This window comes from Puccinia triticina, chromosome 13A, assembly GCF_026914185.1.
Source record: "Puccinia triticina chromosome 13A, complete sequence".
In the NCBI taxonomy this organism is placed as follows: Eukaryota; Fungi; Basidiomycota; class Pucciniomycetes; order Pucciniales; family Pucciniaceae; genus Puccinia; species Puccinia triticina.
Window position 1 is genome coordinate 1,427,177 of NC_070570.1, and position 11,636 is coordinate 1,438,812.

Consider the following 11,636-nt stretch of genomic DNA (forward strand, 5'->3'; position numbering starts at 1 on the left):
GCCATGTCAACGTTGATTTGGCCAAAGTGTAGATCCGCCAGATCGTCGGCCAAGTCTCCCAGTTCCACAATGCTGGCACCTCCCCCAGAGTCATTGCCGGAGGTTCCCACATCTGCCATCCTCGCGCTGGCAGGGGTCGGTCTGCCCATCGGATTTTGACTTTGATGCGCTTGATCAACCCGCTGAAGTCGATATTGAGGCCGATAAGAATCGCCTCTCTGGCGTTCGAAACTTCCCTGCCGAGGACCGGGTTGTTGGCCCGTGGCTTGTTGGAACTGCCGGCCGGGAGGGGTCACAGTCGGGTAGGTCCCTACTGAACCGGCCGGGGCCACGATCGGATAGAAAGGCTGGAAACCGGATTGTTGAGTGACCGGGTACCGATTGTATGGGCGAACGACCGGAGGACCCCTATTGAAGTTGCGGGGTTGTTGGCCGGACTGTCGGAGCGGGCAATGTCGGAGTTGGTGGTCCGGGGATCTGCAAAGAAAACAAACACCCGCCTGCATCACTTGAAAATCCGCCGCATCCGGCATGTTGTCGAGATTCATCGGTGCTGCAGGGATTGCCGCATTCAGCCTTTCAGGCTGCATGTTCGTTGTCGCCGCCTCCGCCCTCATTGCTAAAGGGGTCTCCTGCACCCCAGCCCGGTCTGGGCCTCGCGCCTCAGCTTGATTCCGCATGTTCGAGCGAACCTGTCCAATTGTCCTGACAATGGTGTCGAAGTCGTCCACTGTTTTGGACCTCGATTGGCTCATTGACAGCTCCACTCGCCGGTCCACTTCGTCCATTAGCTCCGGGTCCAAGCCGAGGCCGTTTTGTAGGATCAGTCCAGCAATTTCATCCCGCGTCAAGCTGATATTCATCCTGCGTAGCTCGTCCAATTCGTCATTGATGGCGTTGCTAATCGTACCTGTTGTAGGATGATCGCAAATGTTGAAGCGCAACAGTCGTTGAAAGGCTGCAATCTGGCCACCGCGGCTGATGACATTGAACCGGAGTCGGATTTCTGCGAACATCCCATACACTGTTGGGAAGCGACTAAGAGAGCGCCTGAGAGAACGATCCACAGATGATAGGAGAATCGATCTTGCAATACGCTCGTGAAGGGGACCGGTGGATTGATACATAAGATAATCCGGGTCGTTGATGGCGTCGCGCAGTCGCTCCTCGATGAAGTCGCCCCAAGCGCCAAAATTGCTCCCGTCAGCAAGCAGTTGATCTTCATCTCTGATCTGGCCTGTGATGGCCGATATGATGCCGGCCGCATTTCTGTCGTCCGCGATATTTATCTGCGCTGGCAGTCTCGGAGGGGGAACAGCGGGATCCACTGCACCCTCAACATTCGGATCGTCGGCCGCAACGTTGTTGCGGTTCATGATGTTTCGGATCAAGGAAAAGAAAGAGGGGGTGGTTGTGAAAAGGAAAGATGGGAAAAAGAATTGAAGTCAAGGGAAAATAGGAGAGAGGTGCTTGGGAAAAAACTGATGTTGAGAATAATTGGAAATGGAGGTTCGGGGAAAAAGGGAAAGGGAATAGGGGTTTTTTTTATTTTTTTTTTATGTATTTTAATCGGAGGACGAAGTGAACTGGAGAGGAAAGGAAAGGTGTAAGTATATGGAAATACGGTAGATACATTCTAAGAGGAAAGAAGGTTTGGATTGACGGGGGTAAAGAGGGCAGAGGTAAAAGAAAAAATTGATGATTGGTATCGGCGAAGACAAGAAAATCCAGAGAAGGGTCGGCCACGTGTCGATATTTGTGAAAACTCTTTTCAGCCCTTGAACTCAGCGTCCTGAGTCAAGATATACACTCGGATAGCAAGTCCTTGTGTAGCTTATTTGGAGAAATGAGAACAGAGGACTTTCAGAGTTCGGAGAGTTTAGGATAAGAGGATAGAGAAAACGTGATTTGTTTTTGGATGATGATCAATCGATCTTCCGCGAAGAGAGTCAGAGACAGACAGAGACTGTAGTAGAAACCTTAGATGTAGAGAGAGAAAAGAGGAGAATGATAACGTTTGGATCCTTTAGACGAGAATTTGAGGGCTCATAACCTAAAGGAACCCAGAATGTGGTTTGCGGTAGGATAGATAATTTCATGTATATAAAGAGGAAGACTATTTATGTACATGCAATTATCTAAGCACAAAAGGGGTCTAGGAGAGAAAACTCACTGTAACCTCACTGGGTTACAACAGGAAGCGTCCAAGTGATGCTTGGCACTCGGAAATGTCCACTGGACATCAAAAAACACCGTCCAGCGGACACTCCCAAGTGAGATTGTCCGATGGACATCTTGATGTTCCACAAAGCTCAGCATCCATCGGACACTCCAGCCAGAGTGTCCGATGGACACCAAAAACCACTGTCCATCAGACACTCTTGATCAAGAGTGTCTGATGGACACCATGACTCACTATCCATCGGACACCCAAGCTGGAGTGACCAAAGGAATTTATCAATTCAACCATTGGAACAAGTCTCCAATGGCTGCATCTTGTACTGTCTAGATTTCAACAGTCCAAGATGTTCAGCTGCCTGTTGGGTGGCAAGAGGGTCTGCCGTTGCAAACTTGACCCTATATAGATTTTGTTTAGAGACCTTGCACTAAAGGCATGATGTTGGCGCACACCGCCAGCAAACGGCTGATGTAAACCGGATTTTGTCACGCTGATGAAATCCAAACTCAATTTCAAACTTGCGCCCCGGGTGTGTCGTCAATTGTTGTGGATTTCGTCACCTGCCATTCTCAGTGGCAGGTGCAAGAGGAAAGCACGACCCCCTCGATGGCCGGTGCTAACCGGTCATCAAGGGGACACACACACCTCCCTTGATGGCCCGTCTGTACTGGCCATCAAGAGGAACACCCTACATTTTCTCGTTGGCCAGTCAGTACCGGCCAGCAAGAGTAAGGCACTGTTTGCACTCTTGATGTGGCCATCCAAAGGTGATGCATATACCCCTCGGTGGCCTGTCAGTACACCGGCCATCGAGACAAAAACACTAAACTCTCAATGGCCCATACTGGCCGGCCATCGAGAGCAAAACTATTTTCTCAATGTGTATACACATCACCCTTGATGGCCCGTCAGTACCGGCCATTGAGAGGAACATAATACACTCTCAATGGCCTGGACTGATCGGGCATCAAGAGGACATACACACCCCACTCAATGGCCCGTCAGTACCGGCCATCAAGAGGAATATACTACACTCTTGATGGCCTGCGCTGACTGGCCATCACGAGTGCAGCGCTTTGCTCTTGATGACCAGTTGGGTCAATGTGCAAGGTGTGTATGTCCTCTCGATGGCCGATCAGTCCAGGCCATTGAGAGTGTATTATTTTCCTTTCAATGGCCAGTACTGACGGGCCATTGAGGGTGATGTGTATACACATCGAGAAAAGAGTTTTGCTCTTGATGGCCGGCCAGTACGGGCCATCAAGAGTTTAGTGTTTTCATCTCGATGGCCGGTGTACTGACAGGCCACCAAGGGGTATATGTGTCACCTTTTGATGGCCGGTCAGTAGCGGCCATTGAGAGTGCAAACAGTGCCTTACTCTTGCTGGCCAGTACTGACCGGCCAACAAGATAATGTAGGGTGTTCCTCTTGATGGCCGGTACAGACGGGCCATCAAGGGAGGTGTGTGTGTCCCCTTGATGACCGGTTAGCACCGGCCATCGAGGGGGTTGTGCTTTCCTCTTGCACCTGCCACTGAGAATGGCAGGTGACGAAATCCACAACAGGTGACGACACACCCGGGGCGCAAGTTTGAAATTGAGTTTGGATTTTGTCAGCGCAACAAAATCCGGATTACGTCACCTGTTTGCTGGCTGTGGCAGTTGGTTGTGGACCCCGCTTACCTCACACTGCGACCCGCGAGCGCGAACCCCAGGCAAGCAGGTTGGTGTTCAAGCCCCACTCAGGCCACGCCCTTCCCCCCGCCCCCTCCACACCCCCCGCATCTGTTCCCCACTACCCACCCAGCTCCATGGCCCCCCGCGATGAGCGCGAGTGAGCAAATACACCAGGGCATGGATGGATTTCCTACATTTTTTTCCAACCTGGTGATAGTGGAGGACTTCCCTTTGATTTACACGGCCGTGTAAAGTCAGATCTGACACGTGTAAAGCCAGATCTGACTCACCTTGTATTTTTTAGCTTTAGAGCTTTTCCGCAGGCTTGAGATGCCAGAATACCTGCCAGATTCACAACCACAGGTATTCCAGCAACTCGGGCCTCATCCCTCATTTGTTAACCCCATCGAGAGTACACAACCCTCTTGATGGCCGATATAGACCGGTCATCGAGAGGACCATCCCTCTCAATGGCTGGTACAGACCGGCCATTGAGAGAGAGGGCACCACCCTCTCGATGTCAGATCTGTGCCGGTCATCGAGAGGACACAACTCTCTCAATGGCCGGTACAGACCGGTCATCGAGAGTACACACCCCTCTTGATGGCCGGTACAGACCGGTCATTGAGAGTACACACCCCTCTCGATGGCCGGCACGGACCGGTCATTGAGAGGGTACAATGTCCTCTTGATACCCAGTACAGATGTGTCCTCTGTACCAGTTATCAAGAGGACACATCCCTTTCAATGACCGGTCTGTACTGGGCATTGAGAGGGTAGGTCATCAAGAGGACAAAACGCCGGTCATCGAGAGGACTCAAGCCTCTTGATGGCGGGTACAGATGTACCCTCTCGATGACCGGTCTGTACTGGCCATCAAGAGGGATGTGTCCTCTTGAGGCACAGGCCGGTCATCAAGAGGGCTTTGTCCTCTCAATTGTGCCAACCATTGAGAGGGTTGAATTCTCTTGATGACCGGTACAGACCGGGCATCAAGAGGGTTGCGTACTCTTGATGGCCGGTCTATACCGGGCATCGAGAGGGTTACGTACTCTCGATGGCCGGTCTGTACCGGGCATTGAGACGGTTGAATCCTCTCGATGATCGGTCTGTACCAGTCATCAAGAGGGTTGTGTACTCTGGATGGCCGGTACAGACAGGACCCAGGAAAGCCCCTATGGAACACAGTAACCTAAATTCCCATATTTTTGAAAAATTCATACATTTTTGGGGCTCATTCATACACGTTTTGTGTGTAGGTTCAGAGCTTGGTCTAAGAATTCATACAAATTTTGTGCCTACGTTTTTTTGGACAGCATTGATGCTGCTGCCAAGGGGGGGGGGGGAAGAAAAGAAAAAAAAAACTGGGAACCAGACTGCTGTAACTGTTGAGGGGGGGGGGGGGGGGAGGAATGGGGTCACTTGGGCAGGGTTATTAAGAAGGACAGAAAGTGGGATGCAACCTGTGGATGGATTGGGTGGCGCAGGGGGAGGTGGATTGATATACTTTGTATATAATTGTGGTGGTGGTACTGGAGCCGCAGCCAGAGGGTAGACTTGATTCAGACTGAAAAATAATTAGCACTGTTCACGTAAGCTAAACATCAGCAAGATTGAAATAAAGTTTATCCCATTGTTCCAGCCAATTTGGCTGGGAAAGTATGCTGATGTATATCTCTCACATGGTCATAGATTTCTTACGTGAACAGTGCTATTACAGACAAGGCTTTCAACCTTAGCTTGAGCCCCTGATTCTCATACATTTTTGGTTACTACCCCCCTTGCCCTCAGAAAAAATTCATACAATTGAGGTGAGTACCTTTACCGACCAAAATGACCATTCATACATCTGGGGTGCGTAGGTTTTTTGGTTTTTGACAAAAAAATCATACATTTTGGTTACTGTGTTCCATAGGGGCTTTCCTGGGTCCTGTACAGACAGCTATCGAGAGGGTTGAATGCTCTCGATGACGGGTCTGTACCGGCCATCGAGAGGGATGTTCTGTTTTGATCTAGCCGCTGAAAAGTGCGTGTAAAACCAGGGTGTAAAAATCTGGCTTTACAAGTGCCAGATCTGACTTTACACGGCCGTGTAAATCGAAGGGAAGTCCTCCAGTGGCTGATATCCGGTGGACGTTTGCATTCCATCCAGTGGATGCATTCTGGTGGGACGTCCGCCATCGCGCAATGCAAGTGGCATCCAGCGGATGTTTCCTGCAGCGCCAGAGCTGGACATCCGCAAACATGTCCATATTGTCCGATCAACGTCCGCGACGGCCCGTGGTGTAGGGACGAAGATCGGTTTATTCTTGAGCGTGCCCTGGGCCTCTTCTTCCAGCCGCTGCCGATCTTTCCATCATATGGCCAAGAGTTGGCATCGGGGGTTCGAGTATTTACCCGACCTAAGACGGGGATAGCTCGCCGATCATACGGAGCACACCCGAAACAAACCCCAAGAGGACCAGAAGAACGATTGAAGTCGAAGAGGATGCAAAACCCACTCTCGTATCAATGGATGACGAACAATAACAAATCGATCAGACTGCTGTCATCATTCCTCGGATTCTTCGATATCAAACTCGGAGTCACGATCATCTGTCTGATCTCCCTGCTTAACAAAGTCGTCGGCTTCTACGGTATCTTGGCCATCTTTCATGGCGCTAACCTCATTCAAGTAAGTTTCGCCCGCTGCATAGAATAAATGACCTATCCGCTAAACTTCTTCTTCCTCTTATTTCTTTTGCTTGGGTAAATGTAGATCTCAATGTATTTGTACAACATTCTGACGATCGGTTTGGTAATTTATGGACTACAAGCAACGGGTGAAGTGAACCAGGCTTCTCATCGATATCATCATTCCACAGGAGCAGAAGAAAAAATCGGATAACACTGCTGACATCCAATCAAATATTATGTTTCAAACCAAAACTCGACTGAATATGATTAAACGCAAACGATCGACCAAACGTTACCGATGTGATTTGATGTCCAAAAGGAGAACCCAAGACGAACATTTATCTACGCCAATTCTCTGCTTTTAGATCATCTGATTTCAACCCTCTATCTGGTCTACTTTGGCGTCGAGTGGTACTTCAAAAACCCTCATGATGGCCGAAGAGAGGCCCATGGAGACGCACAAAAAAATGTCGGTAATCAATCCGTTTCTTTCCCGGGTCCAAACTTGTGACAGAAAAGATTATTACTTTGTTTTATTCAATAAACGCCCCTGACATCTGCAAACTGCCAATAAGGTATCCAAAATCCTGACTTGAATTGAACCTGCTGAAAATGATGGTGATATAGATGATGAATCCGGACGCGCCTATGCTATCACCCGAACTGAGGAAACATGCCGCTCAAGCGATCTGGAAAGAGGAGCAAGGATTCGCCAGTGCGATTTTAGGGCTAGTATGGCTGACGAAAGTGAATAGGGAATCTCTTGCGTTTCGCACCTTTTCTCGAAACTGAACCTGACGGGGTGTCCTGTGACATGTGATACCAAAGACTGACGGACGTTTCTCTCTTTTCTTCGGCTGGATCGGTGGCGACCTGATGATGATTATAAAAGTTATACTTTATCTTTGTCGTTTATTCATTTGCGCTCCATCTACGTCGAGGCACTTACACCGCTCTACCACTCTCTCGGCCCCCATCAACGATATCCACTTCCTCCCGACTACGAGCCGTCTCACGTACCCTCAACCCCAACTCCTCAAGTGCTGAACTTGGCGTGAATCCTAGCAAATTCTCTTGAATCATTGGTCTAAAAACTCTTCCCCCCATTGTTATTATTATTTAGCATCCCTTTTTCTGAAGAACGATCCAACAGCAGCTTTTTTCGATTTCAAAAAACAAGTTAAAATACTTACTCATGTGGGATGATGTATTGCATACAGTCAGTCAAATTAGTCGAATCAATCAATTGACGATCGAAAAACTTACGATAAAAAAAGGAAGAGAGGGAAGTGTGTTATCATACATGCATTTGCTTGACAGGCCTCCACCGATGCGGATATTTATCACCTCTCCAAACCCATTCTTATGAAAAGAAATATATAGAGTTACAATCCATCCAAACTGTGCCTCGCATGAAGCAGCATCACTATTTGAGCCTTTGGAAAATGCAAAGTTTGATTGTTCTATATACTATCAATTCAACCAAAGTCTGTCCTCCATAAATTATTTGGAGCTTTGCGAGCAAACGACTACACATGGGCAAGAAACACTACACCGCCGACAATCACGACAGCAATGAAGATCATATCTCGATGAGACCGCCTTACAGTTGATCTTTCAGCCACCTCGAACGCTCCTGGCCAGTCCGACTGAATTAGAACCGGTCGGATTGACCTGTCTGAGGGCCTTGTCAGAGTGGTCGGCTTGTCTACTCAGGTGGCCGACTGTCTGACGACCTTTCAGGCCAGCCGATGCTCATGCCACACCCTTCGGGACCGTCGGCTCGATCCATGCGGTGGGCCGACCCTGATTACCAGTGCATCGGCATGGTCGGACTGCCCTTCCCGTCGGCTTTGGCGTCAATTTCACTCGGTCGAGGCTGGCCCTGGCTGGCCCTTTGGAATGTCCGACGCCGCGCCCGGTTGGCCTGGCCATAATCTGACGTCGGGGCAAAAATGACGTCGGCACTGCTCTACAAGTGGAGCCGAGTGTAGACTTGCACCCATCAAACTTGTAGGAGGATCGAAATAAAAAACATATAATTATATTTACATGTCGTAATACCGCCTTCATCATGCTACTGCGTTGGTATTTTAGGCTCAGGCAACACACACGTCAACACCCTACTAGACCCTATTATACTTGACATTGATTCACTCAATTGTGACTGCAGAGCCGATTTGGATCTGTCACTTTCTGGAATCAGAATTGACGTTGAAAATGTTGCGAAGCTTAATCAATGCATTGGCTCCACTCTACCCATTTACTGCCTCTTTTTTTCTGCTCTTGCTCCATGGATTGTCATCCGGTGAGTAATTACTTGATTCTCCATAGTAAATAACTAAGCACTTGTTCTAGCTGCTGATTTTTGGGACGACGTGCATCAGGTCTTGGATCTGAGGAATGTCTGAGCAACATGGGTAAGTAAGAATCGACTCCAAACATCTCTAGGAAAAAGCTCCCTCACCCTAACTAATAACTGGTCATTGCACCATTGAACAATTCTTTCTTCTTCTTTGGGATTTCATGTCTCAGGAGAAGTCGACTGGATTCAGGATAGTGACGGACAGGTGTACCAGCAAGCCTGGTCACCCATGTCGAACACATGGGTAGGCACACCTAAAGGTAACCAACGACTACTTTTTAAAACATCATCGTTCTGTGATTCATACTTAGATCCCCAGGAGTTGTGGCGTGCATCAGATGACAATGATACCGGGCCCAAGGACTGGAACATGGCAGATGGTTCAGTTCGGTCAGGTTACATTGAGAACATGCATGACCACTATCAGCCCAAATCCTACAAATCAAATTTACAAGGTAGGTGTGCAAAGTAAACCTATGTCAAACATCCTTGATGACACATCCGCGCTGCTTTGCCTTATCAACCTCCATTATTACCATATTCTTATTTCAATCCTGTGTAGATGCAACGGTCGAACAAGTTCGCAAGAGAAAAGTCTACACGGATACCAGCGACCTCAGCGGTTCTTTATCTAATCTTCCCAAAGAATTGCTTCAACAGTATTCGGCTAAAATATCGAGTAATCCCCCTGAAAAAGCAAAACTTCTTGACTTATCTTCGCACGGCATACAATTTACTGGAACTGAGCAATACATAAAAGGCGATGGAAACTGTCAATACCGCGCCTTGTCATATCTCTGTTTTCAAAATCAAGATTATCATTCAGACATAAGGAGATATGTTAACAATTAGAAAGTGGAAAATATAATGAATCGATTGACAGTGAAAAGCCCGGCGAGTTTTTTGCAAGACTGAAGAGGAGCGGGCAATGGGGTGCAGAACAGACGCTTGCAGCTGCGGCGGTTGTATTCCAAAAGAAGATTATCCTGCTTTCTCTAGCCTCATCACCACATTTCCAAGAATATGGAAGTGGACCAATTGATTGTGAAGCGCCCGGTTTGCTCTTCAAGGATGACCACTATGAATTGCTTTTTTCCAAGGGAAGCCAAATCTCCAATGACAACAGGATCTCAGAAAGTAACAGAATCTCCAAGGGAAGCAGAGTTTCTGAGAAAAAGGGAGTTTCTAAGAAAATCAAGGTTTCAAAAGAAAAAATAAAGACTAAACCTCATCCCAACTCTTCCCTCAAGGGCTCTTCATCTGCTTCCTGTGATATTTATATGATTGCCATGATGTTTGTGATGCTTGTTAATCTGCTTATCATGTGTTTTTGCGCCATGCATTTTGATTAGGCTCACAAATTCTTAGCACCCTCTAGTTAAATGATTGAACAGAACACTTTTTTCAAGAGGCAAATGATGAGGGGTCAGTGTTTAGGCACTCCAAAACATTACCACATGCACTCCAAAAATGGAGTGCATTACTGTGTACTCCAAATATTTTGGAGTGCACATTTCATGCACTCCAGAAACTTGGGGTGCGCACTTTTCCACTCAAAAATGGAGAGCATAATTACCTTATACTCAAAATTAAATGTTGGAGTGCACACTTCACTTCAGAAAACATGGATTTCAAATTATCGCACTCCAAAAATGTAGTGCATTCCTGTGAATAAAAATCTTTTTGGAGTGTACAATTCATGGAATCCAAAAATACTTTGACTTTATAACTCCCTTTAATGGCTGGTCTTGACACACCATCAAGGGCTCCACACTAAACCCAATGGCCAACAAAGACCAGCCATTGAGAGAAATGGAGTGCAATAACATATTGATTACTATTCTGTCCCAGTTATCAGCAGGCAAAACTCTTCTCAGTAATGGCTAGTCTTTACCAAAGTTGATTGAGATCCTAACTCAGCTAAGTCCCTTCTTGGTTTGGAGGGTCCCTGCGGGAAGTTGTCCCCCCTCCAATAGAGAGACTTAGTTCAGTTAGATTGAGATTAGGTTTTCACCAGCAAACAAGGTTCAGTAGACCCCTTTCAATCAGCCCATTTAGGCAGCAAGAAGTCCTCCACTATTGAGCTTCCTTTATTTAATCAGGATAACCAAGCTGTCAATACATCACTCAATAATAGACCTCTTTGGAGGGATGTTACATTTGGTCATAAGTAATGTAATTCCAGGAATGCTTGGACAGATTTTTGAGCTGTGCACACCATATCATATTCATGGGATCCTGAAATTTGAGTTCAGGGTTTTATCTCTTTATGCTGTAGTGTGAGCAACAAATCAGGCTTGGATGAGAAATGACCACAAGCTGTGTTGGGCAGAAAACCAAAACCTCTGAAGTGCACACTCCAAGGCCATAACTTTAGCTCAATCAACATCAAGCTTGATATTTAAAACATTACAAGTTGGATAAAAACAAAAACAATATTTTTGATACAGAAATACAAACACATCAGTCCCTCCAAAATCCCAATTTGCTTACCTATTAGCCTTGTAGCAATATGAGCCTGCTTCGCAGCCAGAGCCTGTACCTTGAGATTTATCATCACCGCAGGAGGGATTATTTATTCCATGGAGCCTCACGCCATCCCTACAATCTATCCCCAATCAAACTTGTAGGGGGATTGGAATAAAAATATGACATTATGTAGTAGTACACCTTCGTCACATTGCTGCGTTGCTAGGCGCATGCCAAACACAGGTCAACACCCTGCGAGTCCCCACTACT

At 47.3% G+C, this 11,636-nt stretch overlaps 2 protein-coding genes across 2 annotated transcripts; both read left to right on the forward strand.

The window, feature by feature from the left end:
* Window positions 1-6,344: 6,344 nt before the first annotated feature.
* Window positions 6,345-7,610, forward strand: PtA15_13A134 (uncharacterized protein; the record flags this gene model as incomplete). The annotated part of the gene is made up of 5 exons (XM_053162301.1): window positions 6,345-6,530; window positions 6,615-6,683; window positions 6,852-7,001; window positions 7,160-7,279; window positions 7,425-7,610. 5 exons carry the CDS (start codon window positions 6,345-6,347, stop codon window positions 7,608-7,610), a joined length of 711 nt encoding a protein of 236 aa, XP_053026290.1.
* Window positions 7,611-8,752: 1,142 nt separating this feature from the next.
* On the forward strand, window positions 8,753-9,568 carry PtA15_13A135 (uncharacterized protein; the record flags this gene model as incomplete). The annotated part of the gene is made up of 5 exons (XM_053162302.1): window positions 8,753-8,840; window positions 8,920-8,952; window positions 9,068-9,352; window positions 9,460-9,519; window positions 9,558-9,568. 5 exons carry the CDS (start codon window positions 8,753-8,755, stop codon window positions 9,566-9,568), a joined length of 477 nt encoding a protein of 158 aa, XP_053026291.1.
* Between the last annotated feature and the right edge of the window lie 2,068 nt (window positions 9,569-11,636).